The 23,217-nt window shown below is 31.9% G+C and overlaps 1 protein-coding gene across 4 annotated transcripts in view; it reads right to left on the reverse strand.

The window, feature by feature from the left end:
• Positions 1-513: 513 nt before the first annotated feature.
• Positions 514-23,217, reverse strand: part of LOC129798843 (uncharacterized) — a 527,934-nt gene continuing 505,230 nt past the window's right edge. For all 4 annotated transcript variants that reach the window (XM_055842247.1, XM_055842245.1, XM_055842244.1 and 1 more), the window contains exons 9-14: positions 17,731-17,850; positions 13,467-13,612; positions 13,127-13,292; positions 8,390-8,646; positions 8,111-8,323; positions 514-5,366 (exon numbers count right to left, since the gene is read on the reverse strand). In XM_055842247.1, coding sequence (XP_055698222.1) covers positions 5,236-5,366; positions 8,111-8,323; positions 8,390-8,646; positions 13,127-13,292; positions 13,467-13,612; positions 17,731-17,850 — 1,033 coding nt within the window. In that variant the 3' untranslated portion in view covers positions 514-5,235. The remainder of the gene's footprint in view (positions 5,367-8,110; positions 8,324-8,389; positions 8,647-13,126; positions 13,293-13,466; positions 13,613-17,730; positions 17,851-23,217) is intronic.

The raw sequence follows: 23,217 nt of genomic DNA on the forward strand, positions 1-23,217 counted from the left end.
GCAAAAAAAATATAAGGCAGCGTTTCTTCTTGGAAGTTCGAGCAGCTCGCAAAGCCCCGAACGCTTTGCCACCTTTTTACCGTAAAATTGCCTCGCATATTGATAAGCTTTATTCCTCTTTACCATTTTTTTTAAATATATAAAATTACCTCAAAATCCAATTTGCAATTTAGGGGTGAACTACCCCATCTTCCCCTAATAAAAGAAATTGTCGGAAAAATTCTGCCTCTAACGAACTTGTATTTCAAAATGCTGTAAAACTCTTAAAATAAGAGAAATTTGCGTCAAGCTTATGCTTCTTGCATCGAATTCGTTGATGCGTGAAACAAACTTCCAACCATGAAATTTCTGAAGAATTTTTAAAAATAATAAACTAAATGATTCTTTAAGGTGATATACAGAAGATTCCTAACAAAAGTCCCAGAAGTTTCAGAAGAAAGAGGATAAATTCTTGCAGTCAACAAAGGAAAATGGTCAGACGATGCATAGAAGAAACATCAATGAAACACAAAATTTTTCAATTTTAGTTTACACATTTTCTTTCTCTCAATTATTCAGTTATTTTTTTATACACTTGTTGCATTTTCAATATAATTGATGATATTTACACATTTCATTCACATCACTTAAACCTTGAAAATAGTCAAAAGAAAATTGCTAAATGAAAATTTGTATTGTAAATTACAGGAGGAATAAATAAGAGTTGATTCTCTTCCATCTAATCTGTAATTTCTATTTACATTTTCATCATGATCCACTTTTTTTTTCAACTTCTATCGAGGTCTATGTATTTAATAAATTGGATTAAAATTTGTGGTGTGTTTTCTTTGTGTGTCCATTTTCTTCATTTCATTGTGGAAAAAATTGGTAAAAAAATTTAAATACTCTGGTAGATTTAATTTTATCTTCTTTTTTTTATACAACTTTTCACATTTCCCATTCTCATAGTATATTTTTTTTTATATGTATTATAAGGTATAATTTAATATTTCTTTCTCTCTCCCCATCTCTCACTATATTCGTTTCTGTTCCGAAGGCAAGACAAAAATTGAATTACATCGTATTTGATAACACTTAATACAAAAATTCTTGATGAATTTCTCACTCATTTTTTTTTCGTGAGACAAATTGGAGTCTGTGACTTCATTTTCTATCGCGTTTTCCTCTTTGAGTTTTTTTCTTTTGTTTCATAAATTGTGAAGAACATGTCTGTGGTTTCGACATTACTATTTTAGTTACAATTATCTTTAGTTTCTATTTAATTCTCAGCTTTAGATGCCTCAGTTAGTTCTTATTATGAAATTTTCTTTAAATTGAAAGTTCTTTTTTAAGGTGAAAAGAATAGTGAAAAGAAGGAATTTTGCGTTGAAAGTAGAATGAAAATAAGTTTTATGCCCAACGCACAATAACTTTTGTTTGTAAACATGTTTTCAAAATTTTCTATAAGTGTGAGGGAGATGACTAGATCTGGATCTCTCACTCACTCTCATTGAAATGTCAAAAACATGTTTACTAAACAAAAGTTATTGTGCGTTGGGCATTAGTGTGTGAAATTATTTTTGCTGATAGATATGCCCAACGCAGAATAACTTTTGTTTTGTAAACTTGTTTTTGACATTTCGGTGAGAATGCAAGAGATCTAAATCTAGTGATCTCCCTCACTCTCATAGGAAGTTTTGAAAACATGTTTACAAACTAAAGTTATTGTGCACTGGACAATAGAGAACATTTATATACATTAATTTTGTTTTAATCTATTTTACTGTATAACTTAGATTTATTCTTCATTTGAAATGCTTAAATAATTCACTGTGATTTTTTTGTAGATGAGTAAAATTTAAGAATAAAGCTCAGATTTGCTTCACTTTACCAGAAATGCTTTCAAAAATCCTATGTTTCAGATGTAATCGTTATTGTAAATCCTGATTAAGCTCCGCCTATAAATAGGTTTAGGACACGCCCCTTGAAGAACAATGGGCAAATATTTAAGGCAAGTCATGGTGGAAGTTCGTGTTAAAAGTGGGAAGTGTTGAAAGGGGAATTAGTGAAGAGTAGTGCTACTAAAAATTGCTTGATAATTGTTCTCTCAGATTTTTTTATGCCATGAAAAAGATCCCGACTCGAAACTAGGATAAATTGAAGAACAAAACAAAAAAACCGAACTCCCACCTTGTTTATAGTTAACCACAAATAGTTTTAGACTACTCCCCCTTCAAGAGCAATGTTCAACTAATTCGGATTTTGGAATTCATAAACATTGGGATATTGTATCATACTGATGAATCCATTTCCTCATTTTCATTTGAATTTGCCATGCCCCAAAGTTTCATGGATAGAAAAATAGGCCACGCCTACTTATAAACCACATCTATTTGAACTTACGCTCGCAATTTTTAGTTCATTATCCAGAAAAATTATTCAATGTGGCAAGCTTAAGAGAATATTTACCACTTATACACCCATTCAAACTGTCACTGCTTTAGTATGGGGTGTGGTTTCTTTTTTTCATGTAAATTTCTTTAGCTTATAACATCGAAACCAGTTTAGAAAGTTATTTATAGTAAGAAATAAAGCTCTCAGAGCTACAACAGGGGCCAATTAAGCCTAATAAAAAGTGAAGCTATTTTCAGTTTTCCTTATAAAAAATTTGCAGCTATTGCACGGCGACTTAAACAAATTTGCTCGTAGTTCTTGTATAATTTTGGCGAACATAATGAAATATGTATTTTTAGATAGCTTTTAATGCACGATTTCGAAATATATCAGACTGATGAGTCAATTCTCTTTAGGAAAAAACTTGCAAATAGTCTTCAGTGCCTCTATACAAAAACGTATGGAAAAATGAAATGTCGAGAGGCCCCTGTCCCAATGTGTAGAGATCTTAAGGGTTGAACTTTCGTTCACAACTTTTAGTATACAAGTAGAGAAATAATACTCTGCAAAAGAGACAATTGAATAACTCTACAGCATCTTTTGTGACTGGGTCTCCAAAGAAATTTAAAGATGTTCTGGGAAAAACAATTTTTAAATTTATTTGAAATCGATTAAAGTTCGATTCTCGCAGATGATACACTTAGTCCCGGGAATAAGCACATTTTCGAAATCGAAAAAAACATACGAAATGGCATTACGCATCGAGAAAATTTGCATATCCGCAGGGACTTTCTTTTGAATAAATCGGCTGTGGAACGAATTTCGCCCGGAGTAAAAGTAGTCCAAACAAAAAAGATTCAACTATTTAATAGAAATACTTTAACAAATAGTATTTTTTGGCCAGAGTTCTTCATTAAATGGTCAGAATATTTAAAAAAAATTACCTTAATAAAAGAAATTAAAGTTTTATTCTGAAAAAGAAGCATACTGTTTTCAAATTTCCCGTGTCACAAAATAGTATACATTCAGGCGTATTTCAAAAATGATTTCACAAATTGACTCCCAATGGTAGGCAAATTTGCATAATTGTATGTGCATAATTCCGTCAGGTGCATAATTCCGAAGTGCATAATGCCGGGACTTAGTGTATCAAACTATAAAGATGCCTAAGTCTAGGATATTTTTGCATGAACCTAATTAATTTATGAGCTAAGATATTTTTGATCAAATAATTGTGAAATCTGCTCAATGAATATGTTACAGTTTGGAAAGAGTTAAGGACATGCCTATTTAATGACCATGCATGTTATTGTGAGAAGTATTTTCTCTCAAGAACAATTTTTTCAGTTTTTGGGGCGAGTCTTATATTTGGAATGGGCAGCGTTTGAAATTACAACTTCGGATGAATGCCTTCAGGGGGCGTGGCCTAAATTACCTAAAAGTAGAACTTACTCAAGAATCCAATAACTAACTTTACTCAACAAATGGGATTTTTTTAGATAAAATTTTAGTAAAATGAAGAATTTCTGAATACTTTTTTAATGGTTAGTTAGAAAGAAATGCATCGAAATAAAAGTTTTCAATAAGAATTCTTAGAGAATTAAATTATATAAACTAATTCAGCAGTTGAAGAATAAATGCAATTGGAAAGGAGTTCAGTATAAAGTCACAGTGAATACCTGAATTTATCTTCAACAATTTTATCGAAATGATTTTTCTTTTAGAATTTCATCCAAACATCGTCCTCTGTCCACTCAAAATGTTCTTCGTTTGTTTTTTTATTTATCAATCTCTAAAAATCAATAAATCTCGTCTTTAAAGTCAGTTTTTAAATTTTTCTCTTTACACCTTATTAATCACAGATTCCTGTATGGGTTAATATTTTATTCTTTCACCATCATATCTATTTAATTTCTTCTCTTTTTTTTAATATCTAAATAGACAGTTTGTTCTCTTGTGGTTGGCTATCCACAATTTTCATTTTTTTTTATATTTCATAAATAGGAAAATAAAATTTTAATCAAAGATATTTAAAAAGAAAAATTTGTGTTAATTGATGATATTCCGTATACAAATTCTCTTTCAAGTGACTGAGTTTATCTTGCTATTTTTCAACGGAATAGTAAAGAAAAAATATATTTGAAAAAATAAGAATTGCAAAAAGTTATTTTGCTCTACATAAAAATTCATAAACAAGTTGTTTTGTCTACTTTATTTCCATCATCTTCTTTTGCCAAAAAAAAAATTCACGGCTTGTTTTCCATTTCAATCTCAAATTCCGCAAACTCACTAATTTATTTTATTTACAAACATCACATTTCCATTAAATTGTCTTTCAAGAAAATTTTCTCTCGACCGTGCGTGGAAAAAAATATGGCAAAATGGCTGGAAATTCCTTGTCCTTTTTTTGCACTAAAATCGCGTGAAAATGATGGAAAAATAATTAAATGATAAATTTAAAGGTAAAAGGTGAAAGAGAATATTTTTGTTTTAGTTATATTTCACATCGTTTCTTTTTTTTATACACCCATTTAATAGTTAAATTTCTTCAATTTATTGTTGTAACTATTAAAAAATCAATTTTTTTCTCTATTATTTCTTTTTCATTAATCTTTCTTACATGATCTGTACAGTTAGCAAAAATAATCTAGTATCACCTCGATATCATATCGCTTTTTTTACCATTTAATTAAATCATTATTCCTCTCGAAATTCAAATATAGTGGTTGATTAATTCAATAATAGTATCTCTGTAGATCATTATCCTTTTTTTATATAAAATATTTACACCACACATATTTAGGGGAACTTGCCTGACTCCTTCGTGTCCAGGAGGAGTCTCTAAGGATTAATGTGATGGAGTCATCTTCGAGAGTAAACAGCTAGAATTGACACAGTCGCAATGGTCCAGATTAGGATCCAGTGATTTGTTGGTAAACTCGATGAATTGGTGTCGGAGCATTTGGCCTCCAAGTCCATCAATGAAGATTTGTCTAAAGAAAAACAGTTTTGGTAAGTTGGAAAGTTCAAAACGGTCGATAAATTGTTCTATTTCGATCAGTAAAAATATTTGTCAGCCCAAAAACTTTTGGGGAAATATTCTAAATATTATAAAAGGGGAAATACTGAAAAACGAAATTTGAGATGGTCATTTCTAAATTGGGGAGTATTTAGTTGAACATTCTCAATATCAATTTCCTCAATTCTACAAAACTGTTCCCATTTTCGCCCTAACTGTTCTTATTTTCGCCGCAATTGTTCCCTACTCGCCACTCCAGTTGTTCTCAATTCCATGCTTTAAACTAAAAGAGAACAGAGCAACATTTCAGACAGTTTGAAATATCGACCATTTTGAGTTAAAAATCGGACACAATAGGGGAAAGTGCCCATGCTTTGCACGGTCCCAAGCTTTACTATGACTAAATTTCTAATGTTTGTGAATAACTACGACACTGCAATATACATATTTTAAAAACAAGACACTTTACACTAGTTTTTAAAATATAGAAAATATGAGTCATACTTATTGAAAAACATATGAAAAATTTAATCATTGTAAAGCATGGGACCATGTAAAGCATGGGCACTTTCCCCTATCTAAAAATGATTAAAGTTATAGAATTATCCTCTAAGGTAATTCTTTAAGCGTTAGGTCTAAATAGACTCAGGCTGATCCTTCCTCCTGTATCCAAATGGCTTAACTTCTGTAATATTAGACAATAAATAAGATTTTTGACAAAATTTTGACTGATCAATTGATCAATCAGATTTCAAAAATTGCCATTTATTATTTAGAAATTCTAGATCTTTCGGAACTTGAGTAAATCTTAAGCGCCCAAGTAGACTAAGGCTGATCCTTGAGAATATTTAGCCTGAAAAATTTGGCACTAGAGGATTAGGTAAAGGAAATTTACGCAAAGGACTTCTAATTGATGATCCTAAGCTTTCAGTGAGTGAAACTTAGGGATAAATCTTTACTGCTTTACTTTAACACGAAAAAGGGTAACTTTAACCCACAATACACCTAAAAAGCATAATGTTTACACCGATTTCGGTTCAATAATGCAGGCGCAGGGTAAAACTATCATTTCCGGAATGTTATTTTAACTTTTTCGGATTTCTCTCAGTGTACGGAGTGGCCTTAGGTGCAGTGTTGTCCATTGCCGTGGGTACATGCGGAGCCAACCCGTCGACAACAATGCATGCGCTACAGAACTTCAAAGTCGCGCCTAAACGTGTAGCGCATGCGATATCTATAATCGCCCTTCCTAGCTACTTTTTTTGCATTGTATAATCTTTAGATGCAAAAACTAAAAATTCATAAAAAATTTGAGGTATTTGAGGAAAAGAAGTGGCCGAAATTGCAAGCTGACCGAAATTTGGTACAGTCACCCTATATCTTTAATTAACAGGAAATAGACGGAGACACTCAACCTTTCTTGATTTTCACAATTTAATTCTCTACGACGTTTCGAGGATGGATGTCCTCTTCATCAGGTATCGAATATGGCAGGGAAAATCACGTACAGGTGGGAGTTGTTACACTGCACTTGAACTTTGATCACAACTTGATCCGTGTCAGTCAGTCGAATGGTGAACATTACGGATCAAGTTGTGATCAAAGTCCAAGTGCAGTGTAACAACTCCCACTTGTACGTGATTTTCCCTGCCATATTCGATACCTGATGAAGAGGACATCCATCCTCGAAACGTCGTAGAGAATAAAATTGTGAAAATCAAGAAAGGTTCAGTGTCTCCGTCTATTTCCTGCTACATTCTGTCGAACCGAAATTTTTCTGAAACATCTTTAATTAACATTCAGGTTCGTGTTTCCTGATAAAAAATCTTTTATTTTAATGTCAATATTTTTTGTCTTTTAAAATGAAGCATAAGCAATATTACAATGGCATAGATAAAATGAAAATGTTAAAGTTTTTTCAATTCATCTTAAATTTAAAAGCTGATCGCGAGGATTTCTGAAACTCTTAAGAAATTGAAAATTATTACGTGAGCTTATAATCATGGAGAGTCATTATCTTTTAACTCAGAATAAGGAAATATTAAAGTTTGACATTAAATATTTAATGTTTGAATCTAAAAATAAAAAATAAATAAAAATAATAAAATAAATAAAAATAAATAAATATTAAAATATTTAAAATAAATAACATCAAATATTTAATTTAAAATTTAAAGAAACTTTAAGCTTTCTTTATTTCAGAACTGAGGAGTGTATTCGGATATTGTCTTTCTTTTGATTATTTACTTATTTTTTTGAAACTATAGGGGAACTTCTTTGGGGCAGCTTGTAATTTTGGACACTTTGAGGGTAAAGTTGGACACTACAAATTCATTGATGAAAATTATCGATCTTTTTGGTATGATATGAAGGGACAGGTAGTTTTCTTTTGCACAAAAAATTATGTTCTACATTTCAGATTTTTCTTCAAAATCCGAAAAAAATGCCATATTCGATGGCTGGTACTTTTGGATACTTATCACCATTCCCTATTACCTTAATCCCTATTCCCTGTTTCAAAATCTTATCTGGTATTTTATGAAGGTTTTACTGTAATTTTGGTGGGATTCTGAGGAAATTATTCACTTAGATATCTTCAAATGCGAAGAAGGAATAGTGACAGATGGGTTTTACAGGCAAATTAAATTATAGAATCATCCACCATGAAAATCCAAGGCACCCAACAGTCCCTTATAGATGTGTTATTTCTTTACTTACCGTGAACAGTTAAATTGGCCACCAGATGATGGTCTAGGCTCGTTCCGATTGCAGGAATGATGCCACTTCTGTAACAGGATTCACCTACGTAGAGTTGGGCCGTGTTACCATCTGCGGGCCTATACGTGATGCAGACTCCATGAGATGTACCCACATGCCTTGCCACGATGAAAACTGTTGAGTTGTCCGTCCAATTCCCATGACATGAATACACTACGGAAAAAAAAATTTTGCTGTAAAGTAACAGGCCATTGGGGGCACATATTCGTAGTAACTTACTCTCGTCACCGTCTTCGCTGCACGTCGGATGCACTTCAATGATATTTGTCTGACGGCATCCAATTAACAGACGACGAACCGAATTGTAGTTGGTCACGCACGTTGGGATATCTCTTCGGGAACGACCTGGTCCAATTGCAGTGTCAGACACAGGTTGAACACTACGCCGTTCCCTTGTGGCGATTCCGCGAGTTTGACGATGCCATGATCCACCATCATTAATTTCTTCAGAATTGCGGAAGCTCAGAGATCCGTGTCTGAATATGAAGAAATTAAAATAAAATTAATTAGAGACCAAATGTGTTAGCAAAAACGACTCAAAATGACTTGAAAAAGTCCAATTTAATCAATAATATACTGAATCCATTGATATGTATGCGTATTCTCGATTCGAATGAATTTACTTAAAGATATTGCAATTAAATTGAATGAATTTCACTTTTGTCCATTTCATGAGTTTTTTTTTTAGATCAAAAGATACAATGAATTTTTATTACGGAATTCACAGAATTTAAAGGTGTTTCAATAATTTCTATTATATGCAATATATTTAATTATATTCTCTATAATTATTCTTTTTGGCAAATTAGAATAATGCAATTTTTGTCTACAACTTTTTTATTGGTTTTGCACTGAAATGATGTGGAATAATAAATAATTGTTTTTTCATTGAAATTTATTAGTTTTTCTTTCTATATTTAAACAAATATATATTTTGATGCAATAATTGAAAATTTAATTGAAAAGATTAAAATAAAATTGATATTTGAAATACAGCAAATTCCATGAATTTATTTAAATTAATATGAGTATACAAAATACTGAAATACGTTGCTGTATTTATGAGAAAACATGTGTATATCACAATGAAATAATTATTAAAAAAAAAATATTGCAGATAAAAATGATTTACTAAAGAGTCCTTGGTAATATTCATTTAATATTTTTATTTTATTTTTTTAATTGGTTTTAAATTTCGTGAAATATGCAAAATATACGAAAATAGATATAACGAGATTTTCTCAGAAATTCTAATAAAAAGAATAAAAATCCAGTACATTTCTCGAAATATTGATGGAAGGGTTTGCGTTACAATTTGAATGTCTTTTTTGGACATTCTAATTGATGAATGTCTATTTTATGTGAAATAACGCAAATTGGTTTTATTTTTCATTTATCAAAGTTATTGAGATCATCAGACTTCCCACTGGAAGTGAATAGGTGTATGGTTACCGAGTAAATCGTAAGTGGCAAGTCAGCTGATCAGTTTCCATAATCGACTGATCGGCAATGGCAGCCCTTGTCTTCTCACATTATTTAAAAGTTTGATACAAAATAATTAGATAATGTATTAAGTAATGTTTCTTTTTTATTTGTATTGATGGAATCAAAATGTTCTAAAGTTAATGAAATGTTGCATTTTAGGGCAGAATCACATTGACAGTAAAATGCTCACCGTCACCGTCAAAGCCTCACCGTATTTCGTTAATTTACGCATTTTCATTGCAATTCTTACGCAAATTTTCCATTACCATATTACCTTATCTCATACTCGGTGGTACTAGGTGAATATAGTATAAGAAAAATGAATAAATAAAACGAAAATGCGATAAACGGTGAGTAAAAACCTGTACGAAAAACTGTAGCAAAAAATTCTACACTTGTTTTGCTCACCGTTTATCGCATTTTCGTTTTATTTATTCAATTTTCTTATACTAAATAATTTCACCTAGTGTCGCCGAGTATGAGATAAGGTAATACGGTAACTGAAAATTTGCGTAAGAATTGCAATGAAAATGCATAAATCAACGAAATAGTGTGAGCATTTTACTGTCAATGTGATTCTGCCCTTACGGCTATTCCGATTTTTTCCACTAAGTCTGCTGATATTATTATTTTAATTTTGAAGTAAATATTTTCACTCATTATACTCGATTTTATTTAAATGAAGTGACATACATATGTACTAAATAAAATGAAATATTGCACTAAAAAAAATTAAAGAGCATTTAATTCAATAAAAAAAAACAGAATAATATTTTTGTCCAGTAAAATACTGCTCAATTTTGGTCAATAACATGAAATTTAATTATTTATTATACATATTTTACAAATATAGTATACTTTTGTGAATATTAAAAAATGAGATAATTTGGAATTTCAAAGGCAAATTTTTGCCAGTTGGATCAGCAATTGTCGTAACTTCCTCATCGCCTTATCAGGACTTTTTCTAAGAACATGTAAATGCACATACTATACAAGAACTGCAGATGAGGTGATGAGGATTATTACTGATATTTACCGATGCCACTGACGAACTCTCAATGGACAATTTTTCGGGCAAAAATGGACAATAGTAATTCCACACAGAAAAAATAATAAATAAAAATGTTCGTAAATATTTGTGAATTCCTATGGGGGAGTTACGAAATGCTCGTAAATCGTATAACCCACAAACAAGTTCGTAAAAGTTTGTACTCTGTTCACAAACATTGTTCGTAACATGATCATTTGACGAACATTTTTTGTACTTTTACAAACATTTGTTCGTAAATGTTCGCAAATATTATTCAGATAAACAAAAATTCACGAACAAATGATAAAATTTTACGAACATTTTTGTGTGTTTACGAACATTTACAAAAAAATGTTTGTAAAAGTACAAAAAATGCTCGTCAAGTGATCATGTTACGAACAATGGCCTCAATTCTGAGATCAAGATCAAGATCAAAATTTCAAGCTGTCAAATATTTCCAAAATCAAGATTTCGTATTCTGATGCAAAGCATTTATGGAACTTAAAGTGTCTTAGCTAAGAACCAAGATTTCAAGATTTTCTACACTTAACGAAACGTCACTTCTGATAAATATATATCTTCATTTCTTTGCCGAATTTGTTGAAATTTCACCAAATAAATTAGAAAAATTAATTATAGGTTGTATTAAATAATATATGACAGACCATAATCGGGAATAAAAGAAGTGCAAACAAAATTCTCAGAGTGTTGTACTTCGAAACGTACATCTAGAAATGTGTATCATTACGATTAAATTACAAGATCAAACATAGCATTTTTCATACATTGAGAGAAATCCGAAAAAGTTAAAATAACATTCCGGAAATGTTAATTTTACCCTGCAGTATTGATCCAAAATCGGTGTAAATATTACTCTTTTCAGGTGTATTGGGGGTTAAAGTTACTCTTTTTCATGTTAATTTTACCCTTAAGAAGGTGTAAAACTAACATTAAAAAATGTTGATATATTTTTACACCTAAAAAGTGTTAAAATTATGAGAAAAAAAAGTTAATCACGCCCTCTTTATTTTCTCAGTGTAGTAATTCTTTTTTTGTATCATCTATTATAGAAATATTCCTCAACAAAAACAATTTCCGCGTGAAACTCTTCAAATTGTTAGTATCTTGAAAATTCCAAGCACCTCCGAGAGGTTCTTGGAATTATTTCAAGAAAACAAGAAATTTGACATCTTGAAATCTTGAAATATTGGTTCCAGAATTGCAAATCTTGATATCCACATGGTTTGTGTCCTGGATTTCAAGGTCCCAAGACATTTGACAGATTTGACATCTTGATCTTGATTTTTTGATTTCAGAATACCAAAATCTTTAAATTTTCTTGATTTTAATCTTGATCTTGGTCTCAGAATTGAGGCCAATGTTTGTGAAAAAAGTACAAACTTTTACGAACTTGTTTGTGGGTTATATGATTCACGAGCATTTCGTAAGCCCCCCATAGGAATTCACAAACATAAGTCAGCATGCACTAACTGGGTCACATTTTCGCTAATTCACTTTTAATTAAACCTTTGGATTTAAAATACTTTTTCCACAAAAAAACAATATGAACAGCGCACAACAACTTTTGTTTGTAAACATGTTTTCAAAATTTCCCATGAGAATGAGCGAGATGACTAGATCTCACTCACTCTCATTGAAATGTCAAAAACATGTATACTAAACAAAATAAACAACAACAAATAAAATAACGAATAAAAATATTATTTTAAGTGGATTAATCATAAACAATCCAGATAGCGCAGCGCCCGGATTAGCACACTTAACTATAATGCCAATAAATTGTTCAATCACACCTCGAATTTGCAAAAATTAATATTATTTGCTTGTCATTGCAAAAAGGTTATTAGATATTTTTCATCGAGTAGCTTTAATTATTATAGAAATTATTTGTACCCTATATGAAAAGTACATTTTTGTATATTCGGGCTGATCTGAATTGGCCAAACTCTGCGGAGTTGAACCAATAAAAATGATTTAATAAAAAGAAGAAAAAAGCGTCACTTGTTATACATTCGTAATTCAATTTATTATGCCATAATATAATTTAGTCCCATTGCGTTTTCTGATTGGCTGATGCTTTTAATATTTTCATGCTCTGATTTTATTACTCTATTCAATTACTGTATGAATAATGTTTTGTAATTAAAATTTTGCAATATTTCGCCCTGAAATTTGTCAATAGTCTATTCATTGTTGATTCATTAAGGTCACACAGGTCACTGCATAAAACATTCTTGTGCCTTAATTAGAATATTTCTTTCATTTCTTTAATAAATCAATAAGTTAAGGTATTTCCAAAATGCCAATATATTATTGCTGAAATCCCTCAAAATTTACGTTTGATTTCCAATCTGAGAAATGAACGCTTAATACCGTCAACCAAAAGCGAGCAATGAGAAAGTAATTGCAGAAAGCTTTACCTTCGATGAGAATTGATCTCATGGTGATGTCCTCCGTGGATGTGTCCTTTGTTGTTGTTGTTGCTGTGATTCCTTTTATGACGTGACGCAACGTAGGGTGGTCCAATGGCTCCCCGGATGGGGTACAAACCCTCCAGAGGACATATCTCCGATTCGGGATTGATGGCTGTATATTAGCAAATGAAATTGAGATTGGAATACACAATTGAGTCTCAAAAGAACGATATAGAGCTTTTGCAGAAAGTGAGAAAATTTATCTATTGCCACAATCTCAGAAGCTTCCACTTCTCTGCCACCAGATATTGGCAGATGGCTAGAGGGGAGTATAGGGTTACCGTACCTAAAAGTGTGATGTAGGGCAATTTGTTGATGTCAAAGTGATCTGGAGCACAAGCATCCTCCACTCTAGATGCCGCAGAACCCATTTGTATCTCGGCAACGTGAGTGTCTCGTCGATAGAACATCATGCACATAAATCCCGATTGGCTGTTTTCACCAAGAATCGATAGAACATGATTATTTATGTATATCAGAAAGGTATACTGCATGGTGCACTATGGGGGATTCAGTGACCGAAGAAAGAGGGAGAAAACATCTCAAGGAGCAGAAATTTTTCATTTTTACTATATAGAGCACATGGCAAAAAAAAGAAGGAATTAGGAGCACACAAATTCAAATGAATAGCATGGCAATTTTCATAAATTCTCATTAACTTACTCATTTAGTTTATCTTTAAGCTTTATAAAATACTTCCAGACTTTTCAAATATGCACTATGTAAGAGCTTTCAGATTAGCTTGGCAGCTTTGCTGGATATCGCAAAATGAGTTTGCATACGAAATTGAATTAAAGTTTATAAGAAAGACTTGGCTCAAGTTATTTTTTATTATTTAAAGACAGCTTTTATGTTTATGCAAAAAATCATTTTCCAATATAATTTATATTGGTCTTGATGTAATGAAATTATAACTTAAGCTTAAGATCATTGGGTCAATTTTGAGATTGAAGCAATGCAATAGGTCAATTTAGGATTAAGGACATTTAGAAACCTGAAGCAATATCATGGAAATTTAGGTCAGATTTTGACTTTTCACCTGAAATCCAGGTTGAGAATTAAGCATTACTCAGTTTCCTAAAGTATGAATTGTAAGGAAAATTTGGAATTGTGAATTAAATTTGTTGGATTTTGTTTTATAGAATGCTTTCAAATTGTTAATTTCTTTATAATAAAAATTTTTCTGAATATTTTCTGCAAAATATCCTGTACTTTTGTTAGTAATTTTAGGACTCATGATTTTGAAATATTCCTTAAATGACTCTTGTAGTAAAAAAGACAGGGGAGGAAAGATAACTGTTCGACACTATCGAATCGACAGTATCGATAAATCTACATCTGCTACATTAAGTTAATGCAGACTTTTTACGCATTATCGAACCATTCACTGTGAAATTCTTAAAAAAAAATGAGACTGTTGATAAACATCTATAGTAGTTTCAGGAAGTGCAGCTATCGCTCAAATTTTTCAGAATCGACAGTCGATAGTATCAAAATTAAATTATCATGACACCCCAGGTTTAAAAGTGATAATAAAAGGTGATAACTTTAACAAAATCTTTGATTGGGGTAAAGTGGTACAAGTTGGACAGTGGTACAAGTTGGACAGTGGTACAAGTTGGACAGGTACAATTTGGACAGAGCTTTTTGTCTTGATAAATTTAGTACTTTATTTTTATTTGTATATTTTCAATGCTTTAGTTTTATAATTTGGTTCCTTGTGCTTAAAAAAAATTTTGTACTGTATTTATCAAGAAAAAAGCCTTGTCCAACTTGTACCGGCGAAATGTCCAACTTGTAACACTAATTTCAAATTATATCACTTTACCCTATATATTTATGTATTTAAAGTCTTAAGGCCTCTACACATTGAGAGAAATTTTAATCAAAAATTGCATTTTTAACAGAATTTTGACCTTTCCACCTACAGCACTGAAGACAATTTCCTTCAAAAATGCAATTTTTGACGAAAATTGCTCCCAATGTGTAGAGATCTTAAAGTCCCATAATAATTTCAATCCATTTTAATATCTCAAGTATAAGATGAATACAAATATTATTTTTGAAAATTTACATTTTCCAAATTGCTCCACATTGGGGGCTTTCACTCATTCTACCACAAGGGTGGACGCATGGGGGGTGGAGAAGGTAAAAAATAAGATGAAAATAATTTAATTCAAATTCAAAAATCACAATAGACCAATGATATTAAAAAAATAACTGATCTTATTTTTAGCAACTCTACGGAGTTATCACACTAGAAAATTTCACATTAAAGTTAAAGTGAAAAGTTGCTCATTAAAACTTTTAGAATCACTCGAACTTGCTGATTTAGTGAGGACACATTGCTTAAATTGCTCAATGTCGCGATGGCAAGCGGGTTGTCAAATGAAAATTTAATGAGTAAATTTTGCTCATTATTTTGTTCATTAATTTATCAATCGTATTTATCCTATTTTAATTTATTTAAAACAATTTTTGCGACCCGAATCCACTTTTTTTATCACTGAATGAATCAATTTCTAAAATCTTTAGACAAAAATTGCACATTAAGACACATATCAGCAACAATTAATATAAATCACATTAAAATTTTAATGTGAAATTCTCTAGTGTGATACCACGGTAATACCAACTGTAACTTATAGCTCATTCATTCATTTTCAACCGCTTATCCCTATTGGGGGTAACTCATAGTATATACTAAATTTTATTCCTCCTTTTATTAAGCAATTTCAAAATCCAATTTGCAATTCGGGAGTGAAACTATTCCACTCTTTCCTGCCTAAGTTTAAAAAGTTAATAAAAAAAACATTTCTACATTTCGAAAACATGTATTTAATTTGTTTAAAGATCAGTCTGAATATTATATTATTTGTATTATTGTGAACAGACAATTTCTGAGTTTTATGCATATTTTCGTACAATACCGTATGCCGAGATTAAACTTTATCTATAAAGAGACATCTTCAAAAATTTAAATAAAATGCAATCATATTTTTTCCTTTTCCAAAGAATAACCACAAGATTATTAATATTTGATTTTATTAGACTAAGCATACCTGTACGTAAAAGAATATGGACTAAAAGTAAATAAATACTTTCCCTGTCCCAAAAATCGTAATTTTGGTAAAAATGTATCATCCTGAAAAAAGTTGTTTTGACGAATGATCGTTGAGAATAAGGAATCTTTGAAAATAAATGTTTAATATTCTGTAGATGCCTCAGGTATAAGATTTATTCCAATAACAGAAGAATTCCTAGAATTAATTTCTTAATTCGGAAATTTTATCCAAACGTACGCTTTTTTTCGGGACAGTGAGAGTAAATAAATAAACAGAAAAATGTAAAATGAAATATTCAGAATTGTAAAAGTAATATTATCTCAAAGTAATATTACTCCATTCTAATCATCTCAAAGTCTAATGGACTTATCATCTACTCAAGAGTTAATTTTCAGTGAATTTGAAATTTCCACAAAACATTATTAATTTTAGCTGTAAATTTGATCATAGCCTTGTTGTTTTAGAAAACATTTTAGGATTTGAAATGCTAAAGGGATTATTTATACCGTTTTTTAACAAAGGCTTCTGGTTTTTCGGGTTTGAGGAGGCATTTCTCTGTCAAATGACAAGGATTTCTAAATATGAGTCATTAAGATCAATGAAAAATTTATAGAATATACATACAGCAAGTTGAAATCTTAATCCAACAACCTAATAGTCTTTTCAAACTTCTTACTCGTTTAGTTATACAATAATGAATAATTAATAAACTTAATGACTTTTAAGCAAGCAATTTTCTTAATGAGTCTCTTTTTGAATTTGTTACGCAAAACTGTAAAATTATTTCCAGTTTATTTGAGAAAATCAATACTTAACAGAGCTATTTTGTGAAAGCTTCTAACCGAATTCTTGGAATGATCTACATATTTCCAAGTATAAGATGAGTTTGTAGAAAATGAAATTCACTTATTCATTGAAAACTTTGAACAACGCGTAACCAAAAAGCCCAATCGTGATTTAAATCTTTGGCTATATTTAAGAAGTTTCTACAAAAAGTAAATGACGATAAGAGAAACCCCAACTTTTAAACTCAGCTGAATCTCTGGAGAATTTCTTCTTTCAAGAAACCATCAGAAGATTGACCTTTTTCTTGGGTATTCTTTAAGGACAAAGATCCCTTGAAGTGCTTCACTTTCAAGACGACACAACATCGTCGAGGAGGAAAAGAAAACGATTTGAAAAAAGAAAGAGACGTCGCACTTTAAATGTTCTTTTTGCATTGCAATTCCTCACTTCCCAGGGCAAATCAATTGGGAAATCATTGCCCTGCAGTTGTCGATTGCATCGTGAGTGGGTGGTTTAAAATGGATGGGTGGGTGTGTGTAACTTTAGTGGAAGAAGCAATGAAAGTTTTCCCAAAGTTCGATATATAGCGTGTTTCCACTGTAAATAATAATTTGCTCCTCTCCCTTTTTCTTCGGTCATCAAGGGGCCACCACCCCATATGCCTTTCCCTTCTCGTACGCTGTGCAAATAATTACTCACCAGCCTGTTGTGTAGTGCACCACAGCCATCATTTCCGTTGGGGTTTGTTTGTTAATTTGCTCACATAGAGCCCGAGTCTCCATTGCTCCACTCTGCCGTGTAATGTGCATTGATCCATCACTGAAATTGAAATTTATTTATTTACTTAATATTTCCTCAATACCAATTTACCATTTGATACAAAGTATCATTTCAATATATACCCCTCCCATCCCTATTATATGCCTAACCCTTCCGCTAAATTGACTGCCACACGGACAATATCAAGGATACTCCCTTATTGCTCCTTAAAAGCACTCTAACATTTGAATACGTATACAATTGCTCTATCACATTGAGAAAATGTCATAAATGATATATTAAATGATTCAGCACGATGATGTATTTTCTTCCATCTCTCTAATTTCCAAAGGTTTAAATGTTTTGCATTTAAAGCTACTCTTTTTTATTCCTTGTAGGGGAATGTTGGCATGGTTCGCACAGAGTGAACCTTCAAACGATGCGAGTTTTCTCACTGTTTGGAAAGAGCTGACTTACTATTTCTCATCTCATTTCATGAGCGTAATAATTATCTATCTTATGGCTACGAAATGACGAACTAACTCTTTGCAAACTAAGAGAAAATTCGCATCGTTTGAAAGTTCACTCTGAGCGAACCATGTCTACATTCCCCTACTTAAAAGCAAGTGCCATAATTTTTCTTCAGGGCATGAAATGTTCGAAGCCAGACTGTGTACGAAGCCTGAAAACTTTCCCCTACATTTCGACTAGAGCAATCGTACTATTAACTTTGCTTACCGAGGTATCACACTAGAGAATTTCACATTAAAATTTTAATGTGATTCATATTAATTTTTGCTGATATGTGTCCTAATGTGCAATTTTCGTCAAGAGCTTTTAGAAATTGATTCATTTAGTGATAAAAAAAGTTGACTAGAGTCACAAAAATTGGTTTAATTAGATTAAATAGCATAAATACGATTGATAATTAATGAGCAAATTAATAAGAATTGAGCAAATTTATGAGCAAAATTTGCTCATTAAATTTTCATCAGGTACTACTTTATTGCAGTCATTCGGGTAGTTTCCACAATTTTCTCACCAATTTAGTCGTGATTAAATTGTGATAAAAAGTAGTGCTAAATACTATTTATCGCGCACGAGATGGAGAAAGGACAGAAGACCTTAAAAAAGATCGGGCAGAGGATAAGTAAGAAAAAAGCTAAACAAAAATGTGTTCGATCTACATTTTATATTCCTTTATAAACTTCTAGGATTTCGTGGTCAAATGAGAGGCTGTGCATAAGAAAACCGTCATTTGGGACAACAAAATACCGGGAATACAAAAATAGAGGCAACCGATCTGACGGCTTTCAGTCAGTTTGCGACAAATTGAGTCACCAATTGCTAGAACTCACACATAAGTCGGGATTTGGGTGATATTGGCTCCGTCATTTTCGTAGTCTTCTTTTGAAAATAAAGCCCTATACGATTTGAAGCAGCTCTTTAAATTCCTCCGAAGTCATCCGAAAAAAAATATTATGTCCAAAAAAATCGCCCCATAGAATTTCAACGACACCATGTGAAGGTCGCGTTAGGAGCCAATCTCTCGCCCGCAACCTCCTTCTTCTCGCTTAGCGGATCCTTTTGTAGCGGATCCTTTTGTCCTTTTTAAGTACCGTACAGGAGGAAAACTTCCTCTTCTTCACTAAAATCGCACATTTTCGCTCAAACGACTGAAATGCTATCAAAAACAAAAACACTCATCTGACAACCCGTGTGCCGTCGTGACATTGAGCAATTCTAGCAATGTGTCCTGACTAAATCAGCGATTTCGAGTGGTTCTAGAAGTTTTAATGAGCAACTTTTCACTTTAACTTTAATGTGAAATTTTCTAGTGTGATATACTGTATTAGTTATTTGCAATTTAGGATATTCTCCTGAGATATCGTTCCGCTTGAATTAGAAATCGGTCAAAATCGTTTCTATCTGTTGTACATTTTCAACTCTTGTTCTTTAACTTCACATTTACTTCCTTCCAACTTTTCTCTATATGAATTGTGTTTTCCTTGGAAAATTTCCCTCTCAATCCTTAAAATTGTCCCTTCTTTTTCATCTCAAGTGAAAAACTTTTGCATATTTGTCTCCCTGACATATTGGTCCAAATATACCAAGTATATATACTTGAAATTTTTTCCCATTTTTGCTCTCTTTCTCTTTTTGTGCTCAAAATAATGGAGTTTGAGGAGTCAAATGGAAGAAAGTTCTCGGGAAGACATGATGTTGAATGGTTGTTTTGAGAATAAATATTAAAATATCCTCTCAATTTTCCAACTCTTTGACAATGTTGCAAAATTTCACGTTGGAAATGGGGAGGTGCAAAAAAATGACTTAACAGGAAGTGAAAATTTATCATATCTTTCACCTTCCTTTTTGCCGTTCAGAGGGAACATTTTGATACATGTCTCTTTTTTTTCCTTAAAGCATAATTCTGTGGCATTTCATCTCCTAGTTTCCTGGGTTTCCAACCCTGGCTATATCTCTCTAGTCATTCCCCTGGATGTTCCAGAGAGAAGATACACGTAGGCAGACACTGGGGCGTAGTAAAAAAAAATGGAGAAGTAGAGGGTCTGGAAAACACGAAATGGCTCTAGATATTTTAGGATGGAGGAAGGATAGAAAAGTTTTTCACTCCACAATTTATCGCAATACCCCAAAATATATTTATCAGTACTTGAAAAACTTTTTCACCCTCATTCATAGCTTTGGTGTCTACATCCATAAATATATAGATCAGTGGCTGTGAAAGTCCCTTTTTATTCTTTTTATTTTCCTCTTGCTAATTTCCATGGTACTGTGTGAGTGCCAGAAGTTCAGTCAAGAATGAAAATTCCAATTACTTTCAATTGACCCCCAAGTATGACTACTGCACTCAATTCTACTCAATATTTCTCATCGTTGTTGATGCCATGAATGTCTAATAAGTTGGTGAAATATTGCCAATAATTTTGAGAGGGTGTTTTTTCAAGGCTATTAAGTAAAATGTTTCTTCAGCAATTTATGTGGGGCCAGAAACTGTATGACCTTGATCTTGAGAAATTATTAGTGAATTTCGACCACTCAGAATAAGAAACGAATAACTCGAGGTAAGCAAATTTTACAGGAGAGCGATTTGAAGCTGAGATTTTACATGTAGAATATAGGATGTTTGAGATATGAAATCTCTATAATTTTGAAAATAATTATTTTTCAAGTATAATTCACAGAGAAGGTAGAGGGTATAAAGAAGTATCCGAAAAGCAAATAAAATGATTTTTGTAAAAACTCGAGTTGTTCGACTTATAGTCTGAGTCGTCGATTTAAAGAATTACTATGAAATTCGCCAATTGAACAGTTAAAATTTTTAGTGATTACTCTTTGTAAATTATGAGGATACATTTTCCTGTCTTCCTAGAAATGGGAAAAGTGATGGCTCACAAGTAGGAATTAGCTCAGATTTGTCCGGGATTCCAAGGCCTTTCCTATGAATCCAGACTTATCACAATTCGCAGAGAAATACCCTCAATCAACGGAAATTTTCGTGTGGGAATAAATTATCCACGATCAAGGTGTTCACTGACAAGGGTTTCTAGTTTCTCGAGTTTCTCGATGTAATTCTGGGGTATTCCGGTTTTTCGATTCAATTATTTAAGGATTTTCAAGTTTCTCGATACAAAAAAATTAGTTTTTCGAGTTTCACAATGCAAAAAGTAGGTTTCTCGGATTGTTACGATGCAACTCCTGGGTTTTTGGGGTTTCTCGATACAAAAAGTTAGTTTTCGGGTTCTGCGATGCAAAAATTGAGTTTCTCGTGTTGTTAGGATGCAATTCGTGGGCTTTTCAAGTTTCCTGATGCAAAAAGTGCGCCTTTTCAGGTTTTGCGATGGAATAATTGCGTTCTTCGGGTTTCGCGAAGCATTTCTCGGACAATTGACAAGGGTTTATCAATATAACTTACCCCTTGAAAATTTGAAAGCCTAATGGCACTGGCACACCTTTTCAATTGAGTGAATTTCAACAAGTTGAAATTTTCCCTCTTACTCTTTCAAACTGAAATAAGATATGTTTGAGTCTTTCTGTCAAATGAAAATTGAAATTTCAACTTCATTTTCAATTTCAATTTTAAATTTAATATGACAGAAAGAGACAGCTATATCTGATTTTAGTTTGAAAGAATATGAGAAAAATATGAGTTTGAGAGAATATGAGTGAGAATATGAGAATATGAGTTTGAAAGAATTTCACTAATTGAAAAGGTGTGCCAGCGCCATAATATTTTATATTCTTATCTCAAGTTCTTTAAAATTTGTGATGTTTAAGAAAGTTTATAAAGCTTATGTAAAAATTTAAAGCTTAAGACAAAATCTAATATTTAAAGCTAACTAATCAGGGCTTGTCGCTGTGTTCTAGAAGTATTACTCTGTAGGGGAAAGTGATCTGCCTTTGAATGCGGCAGCTTTTGAAAATTTATTTTTTCTCTTATTTCCAAAAGCAAAAATTCTGTTTTGTTAATTGAAGTTAATAGAAAATAGTTGTATTGACTATAGTTCAGAGAATGGGGTTTTTGCTTTGGAAAATAATAGAAAAAATGAAATATTCGAAGGCTGCTGCATTCAAAGGCAGGCCGCTTTCCCCTATTTAGTAACCAAAAAAACTATAATTTTAAAAAAATATTTTTAAAATTAAAAACTGCATTTACTGATCTTATAGAATTTTCTACAAAATAAAAACAATAATTTTGCTCGCTGGATTTTTGGTTTTAATGTATATTAGGGGAAAGTGGGGCACCTTTGAAATTGGGATTTTCACCTATTTTTAAATAAAATTGAGCCTTATCCATTGTCTTTGGATCGACAGACAATTTAGCTGCAAAACAGATTGAGAAGCTAAATTACATTATGATATTGTTCATTCCAATTAAACTTATAGGAGAAAAATCCCAATTTCAAAGGTATCCTACTATCAAAGGTGCCCCACTTTGCCTTACGTAAAATTAGTCTTATACTTTTCAAAAAATTTTATGACTTCAAATACAAATAAAATTAAAAGCAAACTCTGCTTAAATTCTAAAATTAATTTTTCAAAGCAACCAACATAGTTTTTTGTAACTAAACCATTATTTATGCCTTCAATGCTAAATTCGTATTATATGTGATATGTAGGGGACCCGGTCAAAATTTTTTAAACTAGCGGTCGGATTCGTAGATTGGAAGGATTGAGAGAGAATGGGCTCTCTTAAAGCAATTAACCGCCTTACCTTCTAGCACACATTTTCTGACTTTCTAGACCGGACTGATTCTTTCGGCTCTCCAAATTATAGGTACAGTCAGGGGCATGACATTTCCTATGTTTCCCATATGTTTCTAACGTGCCAAAACAACTTTTGAGTTTATTAGCTGTTTTCTGTCATTGTAGAATGAATTAACGAAAAATACTAATGCAAAATAA

This window comes from Phlebotomus papatasi, chromosome 1, assembly GCF_024763615.1.
Source record: "Phlebotomus papatasi isolate M1 chromosome 1, Ppap_2.1, whole genome shotgun sequence".
NCBI lineage: Eukaryota > Metazoa > Arthropoda > Insecta > Diptera > Psychodidae > Phlebotomus > Phlebotomus papatasi.